This window comes from Trichechus manatus, unplaced genomic scaffold (assembly GCF_000243295.1).
Source record: "Trichechus manatus latirostris isolate Lorelei unplaced genomic scaffold, TriManLat1.0 scaffold00116, whole genome shotgun sequence".
Taxonomy (NCBI): Eukaryota; Metazoa; Chordata; class Mammalia; order Sirenia; family Trichechidae; genus Trichechus; species Trichechus manatus.
This window is the reverse complement of record NW_004444052.1, coordinates 4,652,173-4,677,114: the sequence shown is the minus strand read 5'-3', so window position 1 is coordinate 4,677,114 and position 24,942 is coordinate 4,652,173. Positions and strand designations below refer to the sequence as shown.

General features: G+C 41.9%; 1 protein-coding gene across 1 annotated transcript in view; it reads left to right on the top strand.

Annotated features, from left to right (window-relative positions):
- The window catches only part of MYO10 (myosin X), a 300,329-nt gene that overhangs the window by 105,901 nt on the left and 169,486 nt on the right, over window positions 1-24,942 (top strand). The window contains exon 3 of the mRNA XM_012557740.2: window positions 19,459-19,617. Within this exon, the coding sequence (XP_012413194.1) occupies window positions 19,459-19,617 (159 nt within the window). The remainder of the gene's footprint in view (window positions 1-19,458; window positions 19,618-24,942) is intronic.

Here is a 24,942-nt window from a genome sequence, read left to right as displayed (position 1 = left end):
CTAGTCTGTTTCTTCTGGAAGCTCCGCTGAAACCTGTCCGCCGTCGGTGACTCTGCTGGTATTTGAAATACTGGTGGCATAGCTTCCACCATCACAGCAACACACAAGCCACCGTAGTATGACAAACTGACAGATAGGTAGTGGAAAACAAATATATCCCTCTGTATCTTGATTCTTTTCATTCCCTTCCAGATATTGGTTTTAACTTTATTTGTATCAACCAGACTTTTAAAATACGGGTTTGTAGCTTGTTTTTGTTGTTGTACTATATTGGCAATTACAATAAGTACTCTGAAGATATGTATAAATTTATATATTTGATTTAGTTTACAATGTACAAGTAGCAGCTCTGTTCCTGGTAGTTCTAAGTACTAGTGCTACAGTATTTTTCACCAGGGTTTCCAAGAATGGAAAAAATGAAATGCTACTAGTGAATGTAAAGCAAAGGATCTCATAGGACAGGTGTACACTTCAGCTCTTCTGTTTTATTTTTTTCTTTTTTACTTGCAATGTTACAGTCTTTTAAGGAGCCCTGGTGGAGCAATGGTTAAAGTACTTGGCTGCTAACCAAAAGGTTGGCGATTTGAAGCCATCCGCGGGAGAAAGACCTGGCAACCTGCTTCCATAAAGAGTTCAGCCTAGAAAACCCTATGGTGCAGTTCTACTCTGTCACATGGGGTCGCTATGAGTTGGAGTCGACTCAACGGCACCACTACCACCAACAGTGGTTTAGTAGTAAACCTGGCCAGTGGTTATCAGAGTTTTGCTAAAGAGTGTTCATACTCGCTCTAGTTCCTTCTCATCTCACACACACAGGTCTGCTCCTTCTTTTACCTGTCCATCCATACCCCTTCCTCATTTCCTGCTTTCCACTAAACTTGTGATTAAAGAACACAGATAACGTCGTATAACCAGAATAATGTGATTTGCCAAGAGTATTGGACATGGGAGAACTTGGACTTGAATGCTGGTTTTATAACCCATGTTCAGTGCAAGGAGTTGTTGTTTTTGTCACCTGGGCACTGAATTGATGCCCAAATCCTTGACATCTACTTCCTCCCAGCTCTTTTATTCACCTGAAATGTACTGTCAAGTCAAATCACCCAGGCATAGAAACCCTGAAGCCATTCTTCCTTGATATACGATTGGTTAAAATCCTACAGATGCTCTCCTTTTGTGATGACAGCCCCCCAGATTCAGAGCCACATCTGCTCATGTGGAATATTTTCCAGACTTCTCTTCTTGGATTCTTCTTCCCCGTTCAGTTTCACCTGGGTACGTTATGATAAAATCAGTAAAAATAGGATAACTAGCATTTGTTGACGATAGCTGGGTACTACCCTAAGTTCTTTATCAGTGTTACATCATTGTCCCTTGAGTGTTCTGCTCAGCTTATCTCCAGGGTCTTCTTGGGCACATTGTTGTTGATGTGTTAATTCTGACTCATATTAACCCTATAGGACACACTAGAACTGCCCCATGGGGTTTCTGAGGCTGTTATCTTTATGGGAGCAATTCGCCAGGTCTTTTCTCCTGCAGAGTGGCTGGTGGGTTCCAACTGCCAACCTTTCCATTAGCAGCCGAGTGCTTAACCATTGGGCCACCCTGGTACCTAGCAGTGGTTTTCATATCGTTCCCCAGGGTCAAGGGATAATACCGTGGTCTAGATCCTGTTCAGTGGCTCCATCCCAAACCTTTATGGGAGAGGCCCAAACTCCGGTCGATTTCCACAAATGCTTTGACAAACTAGAGCTAGAGGGGCCCCCACCATGTCTGGTCTCAGTTCTGGCTCTTATGCTCTGACCCCCGAGCCCCTCCCTTTAATACTGCACTTCTCCCCAATTGAAACTCTCAGTTCAGTGAAATTACAGAAATCAATTCAAGAAGCAAGGTAACAATGCTGATTTTGTTCATGTGTCATAATGACAGTTAATGCTCAAACACATCATGGAGTGTCTCATGTTCTGACACATGTTGAGAGTTAATTAGATGCCATTTCTCTGGGCTTTCCCGGGACTCACTGCTGCCTATCCTGTCCCGTCTTGCCATTTAATTTCCTGTGCATCTTTTGTCTCTGTATTCACAGTGCAGGTACAGCAAAGTGACTTTGCAACTTCTAGTGTGTTTACCAGTGTTTTGTCTTCAAGTTTTGGGAGAGGACTTTTTTCTTTTTTTTTGGAAAACATGTTATGGGTGGTATGGGATGTTCTGACATTTACTCATTTTCAAATGACGCTTGTTGTTAAGGAAGTATAAGCCTTGACCGGGATTTGTAGCCTGGAAGTTAGTTCAGAATTCCCTAATCCTTCGCTGAGGTTTCCGGGAGTTCTGGTTTTACCTCATTTCTGTCTGAGTAAATATTGCATTTGAGAGACTGGTTGAGTGGAATACAGAGCTGTAATATTTGATTTGTGTAACATCTTTTTCACACCCATGTAAAACGAAAGGAAAAATATGACTATCTTGCAGTAGGAAGTAGTGTGGAAAGGCGTACTGGCATTTATATATTTCTGTTTCTTAAATAGAATTCTCATTAACACCGCCTAATGAGTTTTGAGGGCTACTCTGTTCAGTATTTATTAGTAGTGGCTCCTTGTTGACACTTTTGGGGGGCAAATGAATAAGCATTATTCCTTTTTGCCCCCTTATTTTGTTCGTGGCCCATGTGCTCAGGAAAAATATCTTAGTGAATAGTGTTAATTTCTCTTATGTTGTTAAAAAAAATTCTGTTTTGGTTTTTAAAGAGACTTTTGCCTTCCTTACTTCGTGATCTACATTTTCGTTGGTCTTTCTTCTTCTTGATCCCGCCAGTAATTCAGGTAGCATTTTCCTGATATTTTTACAGGTTTCCTAGCACCAGCGGTGGGGTGGGCGTACCAGAGGAAGTGTCTCGGGGGTCGTTCCATGTTCCAAGTTGTTGCACTCTGCTTCTGGTTTTCCCTCTTGTCTTCTGGGTACTGTGTTCTCTCTTGTCCCACATGTTTGAGTCCAGCTGACCTCTTGCCCTCTCTGTAGCTATCTTTGCCAAGCTAACCGCCAAAAAATGACTTTTGGTTTCATCTGGAATCATTTCGATGCTACTTTTGTTCAGTAGAATAATAAATGAATGCTTTGTGTGGTGGTATCTCTGAACTCTTACTTGACGCTTTGGAAATATATTTGTCCGACGTGGATAACATGGAGAAAACGTTGTGCTTAAAGCTAGGATTCATAAAATAAATTTTGACTCCATTGGAAAACTTACGGGTGTATGCATATTTGATTCAAATGTGCCTTTTTCATTGCACTTACGGGCAGCCAGAGAACATGCTGTCGTATTACTCAGATTAAGGTAGTTCCAAGGCATTCAGTAAGTGAAAAACGATGACTTACAACTCAGCCCTTTGGACTTTGGTTTTAGATGATAAATACAAGGTGTTAATTGTATGACTGTAACATTGTAGAAATGGGGCATTGGTGATAGAATTCTCACCTCCCACACAGAAGACCCAGGTTCGATTCCTCGCCAGCGCACCTCATGTACAGTCACCTCGTCCATCATTGGAAGCCCGTGTGTCGCTGTAATGCTGAACAGGTTTCAGTGGAGCCTCCGGACTACGACAGACTGCTTATGGGAATCAGCCAGTGAAAACCCTGTGGATCACAATGGTCTGACTCACTATCAATCATGGGGATGGTGCAAGACTGGGCAGCATTTTGTTCTGTTATGCGTAGGGTCATCATGAGTCGGGGGCTGACTCAGTGGCAGCTCACAACAAAGCATGGCAGAGAACAGCCAATGCTCATCCTCTAGTAGATAATTAGTCAGCTGGCACTGGTGCCAGGCATGGTGCACTGAGGACCCAGAGCTTTTCATGAGCTGCCATCCTGGCCCTCAGGGGTTGGTCCAGTGCAAGGATGTCAGTTGTGAGGCAGTCCTTTCCACCCTGAAACATTGTGGACATCGCGATCCTATGGTGCCCTCCTTCTCACAGGCCCATATGCATCCTCAGAATCCTCACCACAGTGCCCCAGGAAGTTAACCCCTTGGACATATGACCTGGAAGCTTTACCACCTGTGGTGACTAGGCAGGGATGAGGAAGCCAAAATTAGAATACAATGCGTTAAGTGGCATGGCAGGGTTCTGTCCGAGGTGCTGTGAGAGAGGACTTCTCAGTCTGGGCATGTTGGGTGAGGCGCAGGAGAGGATGTGACCAGGAAGGGCCTGGTCAGCTGAGGAAGGAAGGAAGGACCCCGGGCAGGGTTAACAGCAGTGTGGAATGTTGGGAGGTGTGGAAGAATCGTGAGGAACTCTTCATAAATCTGAGGACTGGAGTCAGAGGAAGGGAGAAACAGCTGCAGCGCTCAGGAAGGGCAGGGTAGAGGAACCACGTTAAGGGGTTTAAACTTTATCCTGAAACTGTTTGTTTGAGAACAAACTGTGAAAGAATTTCAATCAGGGTATGATCAGATTAGATCACTAATACTAGTAATGTGACTAGCAATGGGGTATCTGAGCTCCTTTCTCTCCTAAGAGCTGTGCTAAATCCTTACTGTGCATTATCTTACTCCTGACTACCGCGCAAGGAAGTGTAGGTACTTCTATACATTGCTGTTGTTGTTAGGTGCCATTGAGTCAGTTCTGACACCTAACGACCCTATGTACAACAGAACAAAACACTGTCGGGTCCTGACACCATCATCACACTCGTTGCTGTGTTTGAACCCATTGTGGCAGCCACCGTGTCAGTCCATCTCCTTGAAGGTCTTCCTTTTTACTTTCCTTTACTTCCTCTACTTTACTGATAACATGTCCAAAGTACGTGAGACAAAATATCACCATCCTTGCTTCCAGGAGCATTCTGGCTGTAGTTCTTCTAAGACTGATTTGTTTGTTCTTCTGGCAGTCCGTGATATATTCAGTATTCTTCATTAACATGATATTATACCCAGGATATTGACATCGATGCAACCAAGATACAGAGCATTCCATCCCCACCAAGATCCCTCCTGTTGCCCTTTTATTACCACACCCACTTCCCTCCTGCCCCCTCCCCACTCCTAAGCCCCCTTTTTCCATTGTCCACCAGTCTGTTCTCCATTCTCTGTAATTTTGTCATTTCAAGAACAACACATAAATGAAATCATACAACATGTAACCTTCAGGAACTGGCTTTTCCAGTTTTTGGCTATTGCAGATAAAACTGCTGTGAACATTCACATACAGTTTTCTGTATAATGCCCAAGAGAACAATTGCTGGCGTTTGTCTGTATTTTAGACTATAAACCTAGAGTTATACTATGTGTGTACATTGTAGAATTTTATGAAGACTTTTTTCAGTATAACTGTGATGAACAGGGAGCCCTGGTGGTGCAGTGGTTAAGAGCTTGGCTGCTAACCAAAAGGTTGACAGTTCAAATCCACCAGCCGCATCTTGGAAACCCTATGGGGCCGTTCTCCTCTGTCCTATAGGGTTGCTATGAGTCAGAATTGACTCGCCAGCAACTGTTTTTTTTTTTTTTTTTTTTTGGTGATGAACAAACATAGTGATCTGTTTCTTCACAGTAAATTCTTCAGTGTGGGAAGACTGACTGTAGGGGTCTGAACATCTCCCTTTGCTTGACAGACATGACCTACGTGGTGGTGTCAGTAATATGGTTACCATTTCAAAGAAATCTGTGCACCGTTCTTCTGTAAAAATAGCAAGGCCTTTTCACGTTGGGATTGGTCCTTTCCTAACCTTGCGTATAAATTTGGATTCAAAGAACTGCTTTCCTTGATATGTGAATACCTTAGTATATTCTTTAATGTCTGTGCCTGTGTGTGTGTATTAGCCATTCCAGCTACGCCAAATCATTATAACAATTTATTTTTTTCTTATGTTCTCCAAGAGAGTTCAGGATCAAAGTATTGTCTAGGCCTCTGGTTGGTTAGCAGGTGTTCACACAAAAGCACGTGTCACAAAAGGGACAAATACTATATGATCCTATTTATATGAAATGGGCAAATGTATAGAGACCAAAGTTTATTAATGGTTACTAGGGGTGGAAGAGAGGGGAAAAGCGAATCATTGCTTGGCCGGGGAGGTTGTTGTTAGGTGCTGTTGAGTTGGTTCCGACTCATAGCGACCCTGTGTACAACAGAAGGAAACACTGCTCGGTCTTGCGCCATCCTTACAATAATTGCTATGTTTGAGTCCATTGTTGCAGTCACCGTGACTGTCCATCTCATTAAGGGTCTTCTTTTACACTGGCCGTCTAGTTTACCAAGCATGATGTCCTTCTCCAGGGACTGATCCCCCCTGATAGCATGTTCAAAGTCATCTCGCCATCCTTGCTTCTAAGGAGCGTTCTGACTGTACTTCTTCCAAGACAGATTTGTTCATTCTTTTGGCAGTCCATGGTATATTCAATATTCTTCGCCAGCACCATAACTCAAAGGCGTCAATTCTTCTTCAGTCTTCCTTATTCATCGTAGTCCAGCTTTCATATGCATATGAGGCAATTGAAAACACCAAGGCTTCTGTCAGGCACACCTTAGTCTTCAAGGTGACATCTTTGCTTTTCAACACTTTAAAGAGCTCTTTTGCAGCAGATTTGCACAATGCAGTGCATCTTTTGATTTCCTGACTGCTGCTTCCATGCGTGTTGATTGTGGATCCAAGTAAAATGAAGTCCTTGACAGTTCAGTCTTTTCTCCATGTATAATGATGTTGCGTATTGTTTTCTTTATGTTGAAGTGTAATCCATACTGAAGGCTGCGGTCTTTGATCTTCATCAGTAAGTGCTTCAAGTCCTCTTCACTTTCAGCAAGCAAGGTGGGGGAGAGGAGGAGCACTGAATTTCTGTTAATGGTGGTGGAGTGATTTGGAAAAGGATAGCGGTAATAGTTGCACAACACAATGAACACAATGTCACTTAATTATACATGTAAAATTGATGAATTGGCAAATGTTTTATTATATATGTTTTTCTCACGAAATTAGAAAAAGCAAGTGACATTTGGCAGTGCTTGTTGTGTGATTGGTGCTGTGTCTTCATCGCAGACACGTTGCTCACAGATTAGCTTTCTGGATTTTTTTACTTCTCCGGCTCTTAATCCTGTTGGGCTGCCGATCTACAAGCTCTGCAGAGTCTTCAAAAAGATTCGTGATCGGTGGTTAAGATTTTACCGTTCAATAACTGATCTGCTGGCAGCCTCCTACCCTTGTTACTTTGTGCATATCATCACTGGCGTGTTTGGTGGTGTGTTTCTGGTGCGTATGAAAGCAGGAAGAAACTCTCAGTTTGGGGGATAATTAACTGATTAACTAGAAGTGATGAAGAAAATGCTTTCCTATGAAATTTCTGGAGCTTTGGTGTCATTAAATTACACGTTGTAGTGATGTTTGGTCTTTATATCTTGTCTCTATAAAAACAATCCTGGGGTCAGGTTGGGATATTAAGGTTGTCTTTGACGAGACGGTAGAGAAGTGTCTGTCCCTTCCTGACGGTTTACATGGCTCTAAGTTCCTGCAGGGCAGAGTCCAAATGCACAGCAGGACGTAGGGGCCCTTCCCTAGCAGCCCCTTGCTACCCTCACATCATGCTCCAGCCACACCCAGCTACATGGACGCCCTGTACAGTCTCACCTTTGTATCTGCTGCTCTCCTGGCCATTGCCTGCCTCACATGGCTATTCCTATAGTGCCTTGGAGATTTCCCTATTACAGACCCATCGCAAGTGTTGGGATTGCCTGCTTATTTTTCTGATTCCCTCAGTGGACTGTAAACTCTTTGAACCACCACCACCACCACCAGTTGCTGTCAAGCTGACTATGCTCATGGCAACCCCACGTGTGTCAGAGTAGAACTGCACTCCATAGGGTTTTCAGTGGCTGATTTTTTGGAAGTAGATCACCAGGCCCTTCTTTCAGTGCATCTCTGGGTGGACTTGAACCTCCAACCTTCCAGTTAGCATCTGAGCCCTTTAACAATTTGCACCACCCAGGGAGCCTAAGCTCTTTGAAGACAAGAGCCATTTAATTTATCATTGTGCCCCAGGGTCCAACTCACAGTAATGACAGAGGAAGAAAAGAGAGTAAATAAATGAAAAGATAATGGAATAAATGAGCTAGATTAAACACAATACATTGGGAAGGGGATGAATAATGGGCCTTCCCCTTTCTCCTCTCCTCCCCTGCTCTTGCCTTCCAAGGAAGGGCATGGGCTTCTTTTCTTTTTACACCATCTCCAGTGCTTCAAGTCTCAGCCATCCTTTGCCTTCTTACTCACAATTTCATCCCACCAGTTAATTCAGAAAAGCAACAACCCAAGACAAATTAAGGAATGACTACATTTTTTATGAAGGGTCTACTATGGGCCAGGCTCTGGAGGAGACCCTGTATACTCTGATTCTAATCTCAGTAACTCTGCATTGTACGTAATACACACAGGGTCCCCTCGTTGCAGTAGTAATACCTTCATTGTGCACATTTGAAAATCAACTCAGAGGCCAACGAGCTTGCCCAGGGACTCAAACAGCCAGTAAGTGGCAGAGCTGGAATTCAAAACACCATCTGAGAACTGGTATCCCTTTAATGCCTGACTGCAAAATGCATGCTTTCCGCGGCTCCAAGGAATTGAATATTACCCGTGTTGCGTGTTAGAGGGTAAGTTTCTTAACTTCTCTGATCTTCAGTGAATTCATCTTTTAAAAAATGAGTAATTGTATTTTTTTTTCCCCTTCTGGGGATCAAATGAGGTAAGGTAAAGCGATGTGCTGAGGCATGTATCACTTGATAAATGCCCAGCCGTCCTCTTTATTTTGTTTTTGTACCCAAATGCCAAGCATGGTGCTCCTTTGTGCAATGAATACCTGATGTTGATAGAAATGACTTAACTCTCAGAGACAAGCTTGATTTATTGAAAAAGAAAAGTACCGATCTTTGTTCTATCTATAGTTAGTAACTCAATGCAAGGGAGGTTAAAGTAACAGAATGTTTATTTATGTAAAGATATTTTAACCCCCTGTGCTATAGTAATTAGGATGCTAAGTCTCTGACAAGTTTGAGCTGAAAGCAAGGCACTGTTGCCATTATTTCCCTGCCCGTTGGGAGAGCAAACCTATGTAATTTTGCTTTTGATTAGGTTCCAACGTAACCTTTCTAGGGAATGCGACGTTTTCATGCCCCAAATACTTTCTCCAGTCTCCTGAGGCAGCAGCGAAAATAACAGTGCAAAGCAGATTTTCAGTGACTTATTTCCTTCCTCCTTAGACTCATCCTAACAATCATAAGGTTATTACTCCAGTTCTGGGCTACGAGGGCACCTGAATAAACGTTTTAATTACTAGTTCAGTGCAGAGTAGGGATGTAGTGTGAGAGCCAGCCTTTGAAAGAAAGGTTGTTGGCAGCTTACAGCCAGTGAAGCTTACGTGGGGAAGGAAGCTCATTTTTGGTTGACATGATTGCTGATTTTAGCCACGTGTTGGCATTTGTTGTTGATCATTACTTTAATTCACAAATTAATGAGCCAATAAATGAAAGAAAAGGAACTGAGAGAGGCAATCCAAGAAATAATGTGGAATTCCAGGGAAAATCTAAACAGGACAATCCAGATTTGTGAGGAAAGATGAAAACGAGAAGAAAGTTACATCAAAGAGTTTTTCATGAGATAGCTTCACAGGTCAAGGTTGTGGTAAAAAACGTAGAACTGTAGATGTTCACCCTCCCTTCTGCTCATGCCTCCTCCAGCCCAGCTGGTGTCCATGCCCTTATCTAAGGAGCCTGGTTTCCTCCCTCTGCACTCCCTACTAAAAACAAAAAATCCAAACCCATTGCCATCCAGTTGATTCTTACTCATAGTGAACCTATAGGACAGAGTAGAACTGCCCCATAAGGTTTCCAAGGAGCGGCTGGTGGATTCGAACTGCCAGCCTTTTGGTTCGCAGCCAAGCTCTTAACCACTGTGCCAGCAGGGCTCCAATATTAAAACTCTTGATAATTTCTCTGTAGAATGGTCTACATCGTTCCTTGCATTGTGCTCCCCTGATAGGAATAGCTCCTCTTCTAAAAGGAAAAAAGAAAAATTGCGATTGAGTCGATTCCAACTCAGCAACCCTGTAGGGCAGAGTAGAACTCCCCATAGGGTTTCCAGGGAGCAGCTGGTGGATTTGAACTGCTGATTTTTTTGGTTAGCAGCCATAGCTCTTAACCACTGCATCACTTTTATTGCAGTCTAATTGGGTGCCAATTGCTGTAACTTTTATGTACATTATTTTCTTCAGTGTCCATACTAATTCTGAGTTAGACATTATTAATACCATCCTTCCTTTGCTTTAGCTACTCTATGTTCAAGAGCAAGTTTCAAAGTCTCTTCTAACATCCATTTGGGTCTTTTCTTTCTTTACTTTTTAATGACCTTTTGCTTTCTTCATGTATGATGTCCTCAGTGTCATCCCATAGCTTATCTGGTCTTATCTGGTCATTAGCGTCCAATCTCTTCTTGAGATGGTCTTTAAATCAGGTGAGATAAACTCAAGGTTGTACTTTGGCTCTTGTGAACTTGTTTTAATTTTCTTTAGCTTCAACTTGAACTTACATATGAGCAATTGATGGTCTGTTCTGCAGTTGGCGCCTGGTCTTGTTCTGAGTGATGATATTGTGTTTCTTCAGTGTTTCTTTCCGCAGATGTAGTCAGTTTGATTCCTGTGTATTCCATCTGGCGAGGTCCACGTATATAGTCATCATTTATGATGTCAAAAAGAGCTATTTTGCAATGAATAGGTCATTGGTCTTGCAAAATTCTGCCGTGCCATCTCTGGCATCATTTCTATCACCAAGGCCATATTTTCCAACTACTGATGGAAACCCTGGTGGCGTAGTGGTTAAGAGCTACGGCTGCTAACCAAAGGTCAGTAGTTCAAATCCATCAGGTGGTCCTTGGATACCCCATGGGGCAGTTCTACTCTGTCCTATAGGGTCACTATAGGTCAGAATCGCCTCAACGGCAGCGGGTGGTGGTGGTGGTGACCCTTCTTTGTTTCCATCTTTCACATTCCAATCACCAGTAATTATCAGTGCATCTTGATTGCACGTTTGATCAATTTCAGACTGCAGAAATCTTCAATTTCTTCATCTTTGGTGGGTTTGAACCGCCAACCTTTCTGTTAGCAGCCGAGTGCTTAACCATTGCGCCTCCAGGATTCCAGCTATATATGATCCTAAAGCCATGTTTTTATGATTATACTACTCTGCTCTCTTTATATATTATAACCATTTTGAGGGCCATGATCATTTTTCAGAATTTACTGAGTCTGTATTGTGGGCCAGGGCTGAGCACTGGGCAACTAGATAGACGTTGTTTCTACCCTCATGGACTAGTGTTTTTGAAGTGTGATTTGCAACCTGTAAGAGTGGAGGGAGGCTGAAACAGTTTCGAGGGCCACAGCTGGCATTTAAAAGAAATGGGATAGAAAATAATTAGGGTACATTGAACATAGTGATGGTGAGTATTATCTTAGGAAACTTTTTAGGCACATACCTATGTATATGTGTAGTCGGTCCCAGTTTAACACGTATTTTTTACTGTAGGTAGGTTGTGGTCAGTTTTGGTCAAAAGAGTTTGAAAGGTGCTGACCCAGAGGGTCCAGAGTAGGGGTGAGATGGTAGTTAATAAATAAGATAATGGATAGCGATTATGAGCGGTCATAACAACCTGTAAAGACAGCACACCTAATAGAATAAGGTAAGGTGGTAGGGGTGTCCTTTAGGTAAGACAGCTGGTGCCTTCTGAGAGCATGATATTTGGGCTGACACCTTGTGAAGGAGAGGCCCAGAGACGGGGACAGCAGGTGCAAGAGCCCTGGGCCAGCCAGGAAGGGCGCAGGGATTGTCCAGCTTTGTGGGTATACTACCGATGTTGTCAGTGGGGCCACACACTGCCCAAGTCCTTTGTATTCTGTCTGCCAAGAGCATAGTAAGTGCCAAGTATTATTATTGTCCGGATACCCATGGAATATTTTCCAAAAAAATCAACTATCTATTAGGTCCCAAAAAACACCTCAATAAATTCTCCAAAGGAGAAATAGTATGGACTATATCCCCTGACTATGTTATTGTTGTTGTTAGGTACCATCGAGTCGATTCTAATTCACAGTGATTCCATGTGACAGAGTGGAACTGCCCTTACGTGGTTTTGTAAGCTATAATCTTTATGGGAGCAGATCGCCAGGTCTGTCTCCCACAGAGCCACTGGGTGGGTTCTAACCACCACCCTTTCTGTTAGCAGCCAAGAACTTAACGGTTGTGCCACCAGGGCCCCCTTTTTTCCCGGACCATAATGCAGTACCCTTAGGAGATAATAACAAAAATAAAAGCAGACCCAGTGCCTACAAATTTTCATCATCCTTCTTAACTTGGATCAAGTAAAGAAAAAATAAAAAAACTAAAATATATCATATTGTCATGCTGAGTTCTCTATTGACCTCTATTCAATATTTTTATTTGCTTGATTCTTAAAAGACTTGTTTTTATGAAATGTTTTGCTTACAGTCATTGGCTTGCTCATATTTTCCAATATCTACATGGGCATCTGGTTGTTTGGCATGTCAGGTGATTTTTCTAGCCATGATTTCTCAACCGTGGAACTTTCGGCATGTTTGGCTGGATAATAATATTTGGGCTGGTTTAGATAATAATACTTGGGCTGGATGATTCTTTGTTTTGGGACTATTCTGTGTATAGTATATGGTTAGCAGCATCCCTGGCCTCTATGCACTTGAGGCCAGTAGCATCTACTCCCTCTCTTCCTAGTCATGACAGCCAAAAATGCCAGGCATTGCCAGATGTCCCTTGGGGGACATAATTGTCCCTGGGTGAGAACCACTGCTCTAGAGGAAATTCCAGGCTAACGTTAGATTTGCCAAGTTTGAGAACACCTTTATCCCATCTGTTGGTCAGAACACATGTTTGCATTTTTTCTTTTTTATCTCTCTTCAAGACAATGAGTTGGAAAAGTTAAGTTTTATGACTGTGGATCACTTATGACTTTTAATAGAAAACCAAAACCAAACCCATTGCAATCAAGTTAATTCCGACTCATAGCAACGCTATAGAACAGAGTAGAACTGCCCCATAGGGTTTCCAAGGCTGTAAATGTGGAAGCAGACAGCCACATCTTTTCTCCCATGGAATGGCTGGTAAGTTCGGACTGTTGACCTTTCTGTTAGCAGCCAAGTGCTTTAACCATTGCGCCACCAGGGTTCCTCCTTTTCATAAAAGAAATCTGTATGTACCACTCTGTACTAGAGAAACTTAAGCATAAGTATGGTAGGATTTTTTTTAATAATGTACTCTCTGAAGGTTAAAAATAAAAGGTGACGATAGTGGCTCAGCTGTTTTTTATCTGATTAATTAACTACATGCCTTTTCATTTTCATGCCGAAGTGGACCCAGAATTGGGCAAGCCCCTCCACGTTGTTTTTCTAATAGCGCTGATTGATTTCCTTTGTTCTGCTCCCACGCTTAATCCAGTCCATCTTGTGACCAGTGGTTTTTATTTCTGTAACAGGAGCTATTTGTTCCATTTTCTCTAAGTTGATTTCCTGTCTTATTAGTCTTCCATATTTTGCTCCATTTCTTAACCTTACCACCTTTCTCCTAGTATATGCTCCATTGAAGTAACTTGGTTTATTCTGAGTTGGGTTTTTAGGATCCATTTTGTTACTGTTTTGTGACTGTTGTTTCTTCTTGAAAAGTCCTATAAAAAGAATTCCATTCTTTAAACTTAGAATTTCTTATTTTTGTGTCTTGAGAATAATCTTGCTTAATTTTAATACCCCGTTAACCATTGTACATTGAAATGACTTTTAATAATTCAGGAGACTCTCCTTAAAAATTCTTGAACAAAATTGAAGATTTTGTTAGTCCTTCGAAATCTTTTTCTAAATTAATTAGGTGTTTATTCAACTAATAATACATTAAGAGATTAAAATGCAGGGACTTACCCAGTCCCTCCCTTCCTTGGAGTTTCTACTCTGTTGTTACCCTATCAGTGGGCGGTGCCTGACTTCTCTTTTCACAAGGGGGAAGGAGAATCAAGATCAACAGCCCAAGGCTGATTCCTTTGAGGGAGGTCAGGCATGCCTTCTCTCTCCACCTTCTTTATCAACTCTTCTGACACCAACCGTCCCTCCCACGGCACTCTCTACTTCTGTGCTGGGTTTGGTAACTCATTGCAGTGGCCACACAGAACTCACAGACAGTACTCATGACTCTGGGGTTTAGTAGGGAAGTAACAGGTTACATTTGAGGATCAGGAACACTAGGATACAGTTCTTCCATCTGGATACTCTTTTCAGCTGTGCTCGCAAGCACACCTCTCTCTGGCCCTAGGCTTCTGCCCTGCTTAGGTGAGTGTTACAAAGCTCTTTTAGCCCCTGCCAATAAGTGTCCACAGGCACCCCACTCCGCCAGTAAGCCTTGGCCCAAAGTCATTCAGCTTTCTCACTCCATGGGCCAGGAAGTCCACTGTGCAGTCTCCTGCCAGCCTCTCCTGCTACCGCTCACCCTGTGTCTCCTGGGTTCAGGAGCTTCTCAACACAGGGTTCCTGGGTACAAAGGATGCACTCTCTGCTCCTGGCTGTCCTTTCTTGGTGGTGGTGGGATCCATCCATCTTGCCTCTGGGATGGCTCACATCAAGCCCAGTGGTATGGCAAAAACTGACTAGTACCTTTGGTGGGCCACAGTTACCCTGTCTGCACAGTCCTGCCCATTCACCTGGGTGGGAGTTACAAAGCCATGGCGAGAAAGCCCACATAAAAACGATCCATTGCACTGCACCACCAGATATTTAAAAAAACCCACCTTGGTATTCCTCAGCCTCCTTGCCCTTATGTGTATTTCTGTATAGACATTCATCACTATCGGCGGTACTATATATTTACTTGTGTATGTGTGTGTGTGTGTGTGTGTGTGTGTGTAGGTATATACGTATGTGGCTATATAAGGAGCTGTGGTGGCGCAGTGGGTAAGTGCTTGGCTGCTACTTGAAAGGTCTGCAGTTTGAACCCACTAGCCACTCCAGGAGAGAAAGATGTGACAGTCTGCCTCCGTAAAGATTTCAGCCTAGGAAACCCTATGGAGCAATTCTACTCTATCCTATAAGGTTGCTATGAGTCTGAATCGACAGCAATGGGGTTTTTCTGTTTTTTGTTTTACTTAGCACTTACTATTTAGCACTGCCCTAAGGTGCTGCCTTTACAAATATTAGCCCGTCTCTGAATGAATGGGCAGCCTTGCCTTTCCTTGATGCACACATTTATCTCTTCCGTTCTACTTCTTTTCTTTGAAGTAATCATTGTTTTGAGCAGCTGGAATCGTACCTCTTGACCTAATGTTTCTATCTTTCTTCTGTTCATAGCTTCTTGTTTTGTTTATGTAACGATTATCTTCCTTCCATCAGGATTCTGTCTCCCTGAGGTCATTCGATGGAATAGTTCTAGTTCTCTTTATTTTCTTGCTCCTGGAACGGCCAAATTTTGTACATAATGTGCTTTTGAAAATATATGAGGAGGTCAGATGTATGGAAGTAGGGCCCTATATTTAGAGTTGGTAGCTATCTTAGCCAATGAATAAATCATTGCTCAACAATCAAAGCCCGTGGAAGTAGCAGTCAAGAAATCAAATAACATATTGCATTGGACAAATCAGCTGCAAGATTTCTTTAAAAATTTAAAAAGCAAAAATGTCACTTTGTTGACTAAGGTGCACCTGACCCAAGCCATAGTCTTTTCAGTCACCTCACATGCCTGTGAAAGCTGGACAATGAAAAAAGAGGACAGAAGAAGAATTGAGGCATTCAGATTGTGGTGTTGACAAGGAATATTGAATATACTGTGAGCTGCTAGAAGAATGAATAAATCAATCTTAGAAGAAATACAACCAGAATGCTCCTTAGAAGTGAGTATGCCAGACTTTGTTTGCTTACTCTGGACACATCAGGAAAGATCAACTGCTAGAAAAGACCATCATGGTTGGTAAAGTAGAGGGTCAGCGAACACTAGGGAAACCCTCAGTGAGATGGATTGACACAGTAGCCACAACAATGGACTCAAACATACCAATGATCATGAAGGTGGCGCAGTACCGGGCAACGTTTCCTTCTGCTCTACATAAGGTTGCCATGAGTTAGTGCTGACCTGACAGCAGCTAACAGCCAAGTTTTCAAGTGACTGTTTGCTGATGTCCTGCTTGGTGCCACCTCTGAGCTCTTTACATGACTCATGCATTGTCTTGCAGTTCCCAGTGCATTAAAAAAGACAATAAAATGTTAACATAGGACTTAAATGTTCAGTCATTTTTTTTTTTTTTTTTAGTATCTAAATGTTACAGAGTATGCACATGAATATTTCCAAAAACACAGAACGAATGTTAAAAGCAGACACCAATTTAAATGTTCTAAATTTTTAGGATAAATTATCTATCCTCAAATTCTGGAATTCTCTGCGGAAAAAGTTGTTTTCATGTTGGGAAGGACTTTCTGATGGTGAATTTGCAGGGGGTGGGGGTGAGCAAGAGATAGTGGTGCTGGCTTTGATGCTTCTCTTCCTTCCTTGAAGAAAATTTTTGAGAGGAAGTTGTGTTGTGTTGTGCCGGTTCTGTTGCAGGAGCTTTGAGCAGGCAGAGTGAGGCGAGATCCTACAGGTTTGCTCTGGGAGCCGGACAGATGATCCAGGGCACTTCTTTGGCCTCCTACGTGGGCCAGAAGTTCAACTGGCCAGACAAGTCCTGTTTCTGCCCCACCCTCACAGTCACTTTATGTGGAAGACCCAAAGACCCTGCCCAGTTGTGATGTTTCCAGAAAACGTGCCTGAATTGGCATCGTAGGGATCTTGCCACCTGGGGAGGGGCAGAAAGTTTCAGCTGTTTAACTTCTGGCATTTTCCAAGTTGCCCCAAGGCTACTTTTAGGCTTGGCTTAAGTCTCTCTTTTTTAACTTCCGATGTGTTTACGACAAAATGAAGGGCCTAAAACACAGAATTACTGTATGACCCAGTAATTCCACTCTTGGTTATATATCCAAGAGAAATGAAAACAGATGTCCTCTTAGATGGATGATTATAGCAGCATCATTTGTAATAGTCAAAAGGTGGAAACAACCCAAATGTCCATCAACGGATGAATGGATAAACAAATGGCATAAACAGTAAAGGAGCCCTGGTGGCTCAGTGCTTAAGAGCTCCGCTGCTAACCAGAAAGGTCAGTAGTTTGAATCTACCAGCCATTCCTTGGGAACCCTATGGGGCCTTCTCCTGTGTCCTGTAGGGTTGCCATGAGTCGGAATCAACTTGACACAACGGATTTGGTTTGTTTGTTTTGGTATATACAGTAAAATCTGCAAAAGCTGGAAACTGTGTAAGGCAGAAACCTGTCAAAGAAGGAAAACTAAAATGTTTTCCACTAAAACAAGCTATAGAAAAGTGGTAAGATTGCACCCTGTCAAATGCAGAACACTTGCAAGACCCGGAAGAACAAGGCAGCCCCGTTGCATACCGGCTCTCCCAGGTTTCACTGTATGTACAGTGGAATCTTATTCAGCTGTAAAAAGGAATGAAGTACTGATACATTCTGCAACATGGATGAATCTCAAAAACATGCTAAGTGAAAGGAGCCAGACACAGAAGGTCACATACTGTCTGGTTCTTTTTATACGGAATAGCCAGAATAGGCAAATGCGTGGAAACAGAAAGCAGATTAGTGGTTGCAGGGTTGGTGGAAGGGAGAATGGGGAGTGATTACTTCACAGGTATTCTTCTTGGGTGATGAAATGTTCTGGAATTCGATAGAGGTGGTAGTTGCACAATGTTGTGAGTGCACTAAATGCCACACTAAATGCACACTTTAAGATGCTTAATTGTATGTTATGTGAATTTCACCGCAATTTAAAAAATTTAAGAAAGCTCTGTGTCTGAGTGTTTCTGCACTCCTTTCCTTTCATACTGGGTCACCCTGGACCAGGCACACCGCCCTGACTCCCTCAAGACCCCAAGCCTCTGCCCTGCAGGGGCACACGTGGTGCAGTTGGCCACGTTGGAGCGAGGTGGCAGTTCTCCTCGCCGATGTCTGAGCTCAGGAAGCAGCTGGGAGATGGTTGATCCTCAGAGAGAAGGGTGGGTCCCTGCCCCGGTTTGGAGCAGTTTTTCTGGACCGATTTAACCAGCCCTTGTGGTTCATGTGGCAGAAATGCTACTGCTGAAGTTTTAATTTTTCTCCAGGGAAAAAACACATGGCCATTTTTAATGGCTTGGGAAAACCATTGGGTTTGTACTTTTGCTTTTCTTACTGTGTCATTCTCTTTCGCAATAACATATTACTTGTTGCCGTGTAGGCAACTGGCAGATAATTTAAAAATAGAATCACTAATCAAAAATTGCTGCAAATATTATTCCAGAAAGTTGATTTGTGTATGTGCATGTGAAGACTACATTTTTCATGTTATTTAGATCTTTGCTTTTTACATCTTGGTGTTTTTATTTTAATTTTAATTTTAGGGATGATTGTGATACAAGTATAATAACTACCAATTACTAATTGAGTAAGTATGCAGTTGTGCTTGTTAGCCGCCATTGAGTTATTTGTTATTACAGGAGTTTGTATGCAAAGCTAGCCAAACTTTGTGCACCCAACAGGAAGAGCTTAACTTGAAATGGTTAATCCTAGACCCAGTCAATCGTGACAAAAAAGCACTGAGTATATCTTACTAATATATGTTAAATTCACTAATCAAAATTCAGTAATCAGTTCTTCAAAATCAGAGTCGTTTCATATACATGCTACAATGTGTATGCAGCACTCACAGCTGGATTTGGAATTTTAAGGAAAACAGGCTGTCAAGCAAACAAGGAAACTGATATTGTTTTAAATCTAAGAGCAGAATTGTTTTGCCAGAAGATCACATGAATGCTCTGTACCTCCGTTGAGAGGCAGTATTGTCCAAGAATATTTTCCAAACATTCCTGACGTGTTCCAGTCTTTGAACAGATATACTATATGGCAAGTTTATGTAATACTTACTTAAACCAAAGAACTTTGTTATGAAGCTTTGAACTGCAGCCTGTCATCCAATATGAAACATTACATAGTGAAACCAAATCACTGTCTAAAAACTGGAGCCCATTTCTTAACTGTTACTGTTTTATATCAATCAGAGAAATATACAGACAAGTGAGCTTAAATTTATAGTTTCTGTGATTTCCAGGGGGTGGTTAGTACTTGAACTCATGTCTTTTAGGAACACCTAATAGCAATTATCCAAAGAATTCATTTCTTTAAAAAATATATCTAAGCAGCATAAAGAAAATGAAAAAGCTCTTTGTGCTATATTTTTACTGGCTAATTTGGGATCTTTTTGCTGAAATTGTATTGTCAGTTTGGGGAACCACTAGGAAAACTGTTGACTGCTGATAACTAAGCTACTGAATTCATTTCCTCCTTCAGGTATTCACTTACAAGCAAAGCACAATTACACACCAGAAAGTGACCACGATGCACCCCACGAATGAAGAGGGCGTAGACGACATGGCGACCTTGACGGAGCTCCATGGAGGCTCCATCATGTATAACTTATTCCAGCGATATCAGAGGAATCAAATATATGTAAGTCTCCCACTCTTAATTCCTTGGAAAAACCAGCAAGTTTGAGTGAATGTTTATTTTCATTTCCAAAGATGATTTCCTGTCTTTTGAAAACCTCTGTTTCCAGGGAGCGGCTGGTGGGTTCGAATTGCCGACCTTTTGGTTAGCAGCCAGACTCTTAACCACTGTGCTACCAAGGCTCCTTGAAAACCTCTAGTAAAGTTAAAACTATGCTTTCAGATGTCTTGTCAAATTAGAAACTTGATTCAATAAAGCATGTTCTTGTAATGTTTTATTGCCTTGATTTTATGAGAGGGGATTGACTTCACATGGAAGGGTCTTCTGTACATTGACGTAATTTGACCTCTTTCGTCTCGTAAATGCATTCTCTTGTATTCTGTTGGTAAGTGTTCTGTTACATAAAGAAGTCCTGTGGAGTTGTTTGACTTCCTCAAGTGTTGATTTGCAGACAAGCGTACCTGGCCTCGAAGTGGTGTTAAGCGCTCAGCTGCTGATCGAGAGGTCAGCGGTTCGAACCCACCAGCTGCTCCGTGGAGAAAGATGTGGCAATCTGCTTCCATAAAGATTACAGCCTTGGAAACCCTATAGGGCAGTTCTGCTCTGTCCTACAGGGTCGCTACGAGTCAGAATCCACTTGACAGCAACGGATTTTTTGTTTGTTTGTTTTGGTACCTGAACTTGAACTTCTTTCTCTTTTTCTTGATTTTTCCCTTTTTAATGAATTCTCTTCTTATGGCCCTGGAGTTCATGCTAGAGGAGTAATTGGTTGCAAAGGAGCTGTCTTTTTGATCTGTGGGATTCCCGTTTGCTATTTTGAATCAAGTAGAGAAATGTCCATAAAAAGCAGTTGTGAACAGTTTTTCTCTCAGCTTTTACTTGGGTCCGTTTTGTAAAATAATATTTAAACATCAGTTTTATAATAACTTTTTAACATTAAAACCAGTTGCCGTTGATTCCAGCTCATGGCGACCCTATGTGTGTAAGAGTAGAACTGTGTTCCATAGGGTTTTCAGTGGCCAATTTTTTGAAGTAGATCGCCAGGCCTTTCTTCCAAGGTGCCTCTGGGTAGACTTGAACCTCCACCCTTTTAGTTAAGAGCCAAGCATGTGAACTGTTTGCACTGCCCACAACTCTTTGTAACATTAAAATACGGATGTTACATTATCTGGTAAGACTGAATGGCCTGTAGATTTTATCTGCCTGTTTGCAAGTCTTTTCAGTAAACTGGAGGCAACCGCTTATACGTCTTTTCTTGTCAAGTTCAAATTTTATAGTTTTTAAAAAAACCCAGAATTTACTAACTTTTGTTAATTAGCAATTATATTTAACTTTGCCAATATATTTGTGATTATGAGTAATAATCACAACAACCTGTAAAATAATTAGTTAATTCTCACTGAAACTGAAGGTTCCAACTTACCTTCCTTAGACTCAGAGGGAAGAGTTAGGAAAGAGGAGGAATTGGATATTTTTAGGTTTGATGTTTAATTTTCCTCAGCATAAAAAAAAAAAAAAAAGATATGCTTATTTGCCTTTTCTTTTTTTTTTTTTAACACTGTGAAAGTGTTGTTTTTGCCAGATTGACCTAATATTTACCAAATGTTTTCTAACAGCCCTGTCTAGAGAAATTCAGTTGTGTGGTAGTCTTTTGACTTGCTGAGCCTGGCTTACACTCAGTCTTTGGATTAAAATGTTTTCCATATGTGCTTCTGAAAAGGTAATACTCTTAGGTGTTTACGTGAAGTGGATGTAGTCAGTGTTTTAGAGGTGCCTGCAGAACACGCTGTTATCCTTCTGTTTCCATCTGGGAAACCTCCTCATGGTGAACTACCTCCTTCCCACTGTGGCGTGCATGAGTTTTTATTAATAAGTACCCAATGCTTTCCAGTATCGATTTGTTTACATAGCAATTTCCTTGCTAGGTTTGTCAAGGACTTACTTATTTTGTCTTCTTTGAGCCAAGGACATCACCAGGCATAGTAGTAAATGTTTGTTAAACAAGTGCCATAAATACTAGAGATAGTTCATGAAGGTTTATACACTGTTAGATGTCTTTATAGGTGTATGTCTCTTGTAGGTATTTTATAACTCATAGTCTTGATCTTTAAAGAGAAGTCCTAAGTTCTTATTGTATGTTTTCAATAACCAAGAAAATGTAAGTCAGTTAGAGGGAGAAAATGATCCCAGAGGTTAAAGGTTAAAAGGCAGATTCTTTTTAAAAGTTTTTTTTCTCCCCATGATAATGATGTTAAACCTGATGTTGTTAGGTGCCCTCAAGTTGGTTCTAACTGATAGCGACCTTTGTAGAACAGAATGAAACACTGCCCAGTCGTACGCCATCCTCACAGTCTTTGCTGTACTTGAGCCCATTGTTACAGCCACTGTGTCAGTCCGTCTTATTGAGGGCCTTCCCCTTTTCCGCTGACCATCTAATTTACCAAGCATAAGAGACTGGTCTCTCTGGATAAGTTGTACAAAGTAAATGAGATGAAGTCTTGCCATCCTTGCTTTTAAGGAGCATTCTGGCTGTACTTCTTCCAAGACAGATGTGTTTGTTCTTCTGGGAATCCATGGTATATTCAATATTCTTTACCAATACCATAATTCAAAGACATCAGTTCTTCTTCAGTCTTGCTTATTCATCGTCCAGCTTTCACATGCAGATGAGGCAATTGAAAATACCATAACTTGAGTTAGGCTCACCTTAATCCTCAAAGTGACATCTTTGCTTTCTCAACACTTTAAAGAAAGAGGTCTTCTGCAGCAGAATTGCCCAATGCACCACATCGTTTGATTTCTTAACTGCTGCTTCCATGGGTGTTAATTGTGGATCCAAGTAAAATGAAATCCTCGGCAACTTCAGTCTTTCCTCCATTTATCATGTTGTTGCTTATTGATCCAGTTATGTTCTTGACAAGAAAGTGATGTGAAGTGAGACTACAGAGAGTAAATTGACTGAGAGAGTGTTATAATAATTTAAGGATTAGAGGTGAATGTTTTAGACTTGGATAGAGAGGCACTGAATATACTGTGAACTGATAGAATGATGAACAAATCAGTCTTAGAAGAAATACAACCAGAGTGCTCCTTAGAAGCAAGATGGCAAGACCTTGACTCGCTTACTTTGGACATGTCGTCAGGAAAGACCAATTGCTAGAAAAGGACATCACGGTTGGAACTGACTCAAAGGCAGCTAACAACAACAACAAGGGATGGCACGAGCAAGAGAGAAGCACAGATTTGAGCTGTATGCAGTGGGAGTAGGGGGTGGAGATTGAAGGAAGGATTAGTTCTAATGATTCCCAACGCATCCAGTCCTTGTGGCCGTGGGAACATGCCACTGGCAGTCGTGGCAGCTCCTGGAGGGAAGGAGAGGGAAGTGGGAAAGACGCATTGGTCTTGGATGCCATCTTACTGTACTCTCTGGAGCCAGGATAACTTAAATTGTTAGGTACCCAGCATCTAAACACAGTGTTGACAAGAGAAGGGGAGGTTTTGTGTCCCGAGTGGAGCCACCGCCAAGCTCGGTGGTGTGGCAGTTTGTTTTCCACAGAATGGAAAAGAAGCACATTCTCTGGGTCAGTTACACGGAGGAGACTCCTCTCTCAGCTTTTAAGGAATGGCCGCAAACCACATCACGGAGAGAGCTGCAGGGAACAGCAGAGCCCACCGCAATTATGGCGTTGTGGACGTCTCCAGAGGAAGCCAGTTCCTCTGTTCCGCCCAGTCCTTTGGTTAGATTGTTGGTCTTGCTGAACAAACACAGCAGAGATCTGAATCAAAGAAGTCCATTTGAAGAAGTGGGGCAGTGTCTAAAGATAAATGCTCATGAAAGCATACAAGTTTCTTCACAGCTAATGTATTTTTAGGTGTCTCAGAAATAGCTTTGTTTGGTGAGGTGGCATTCCAGACCAAATCTGTAAATGTTTTTGATGTTGTGGGTGGATTAATTTTGAAGCCTGCCACTCTCATGCAAGATGCTGGCAGCCACTGTTCAGCTAAAGGTCTATCGATTTTAGCACAGGTGAACTGAGTTCACCCACAAGTAAATCACGGGCTGCTTGTAGCATTGTTGTTGTTAGTTGCCATTGAGTCGATTCTGACTCATGGCAACCCCATGTGTACAGAGTAGAACTGCTCCATAGGGTTTTCAAGGCTGTGATCTTTTGGAAGCAGATCACCAGGACTTTCTTCCAAGGCACCTTTGGGTGGGCTTGAACCGCCAGCCTTCTGGCTAGTAGTCGAGCACTTGCAACATTAAAGACTAGTATACCTTGCCACCAGGGCTGGATTAGGCATGCGAGGGTCCTAAGCACTGATAATCTGTGGTACCCCCTCCTTTGCTTACTCATACATTCAAACGAGATATATGAGTTTTATATCTATATATATATATACACACACATATATATACCTCATTTACTAGCATATATCAAGTAATATCAAGCACTGTATCCCACGCAACAGCCCAAAAAAAGAAACTCCCTTGGTACATAAGTTAAAACTTTCCATGTTAGATAAATATTAATATTTCCAGTATTTTTGGACATATACTATGTTAATATTAAATTATGACCCATGTAAGTATTATATTAAATATATGCTAGATGGCGTCTGTGTGCATGCCAAATATATTTTTAAAGTTAAAGTTATAAATATTATTGTTTACAAAACTTAGCACATAACTCTGTACGTAAATGCTATATAGTTAAAAAGTAACTTGACTGAATTTATTGCAATGGTCGACTTAGGTGATTTCCCTTGCTTTTGCGTGTCATGTAGCAAGAGTTAGACTCAACAGCCCACCCCTACCTCTTGTTTATTAGAAAGAAATAGTATACGCCCAAGAGACCCACCGAGAAAAGAGTTTCAGTTGCACAGGAGGGGACCGTAGGAGACAGTTATCAACGAAGGTGTTGAAGTGGTAGGGTCCTCATAGCTTGTGCGTGGGCACCCTCGTCACCATGCATGAACTTTATTTCCGGCCAGCGCATTCTCACGCACTGGAGCTGGGATCAGTTTCATTTAGTGCTTTCCAGTTTCCTTCCACTGGAGCACTTGCTTTTCCTTGTGTCTTATCTACTTGGCATTGATGGTGCTTTGCTTTGGACAACTGATGCCCCTATTTTGTTGATGCCCTAAGCACGTGCTTACCTTGTGTATTGGGTAATCTATCCCTGCCTGCCACAGAATTAACTGTTTTGGACATGCAAATCGAAATCTGTATTGCGTTTCCTTGAGTTGAGTCTTCCCAAAGCAGCCTTTTATTTTTTGTTCACTTCCATCTCTTCCCAAAGCCAGTGTTGAGTAAGCGTATGCCTCTCA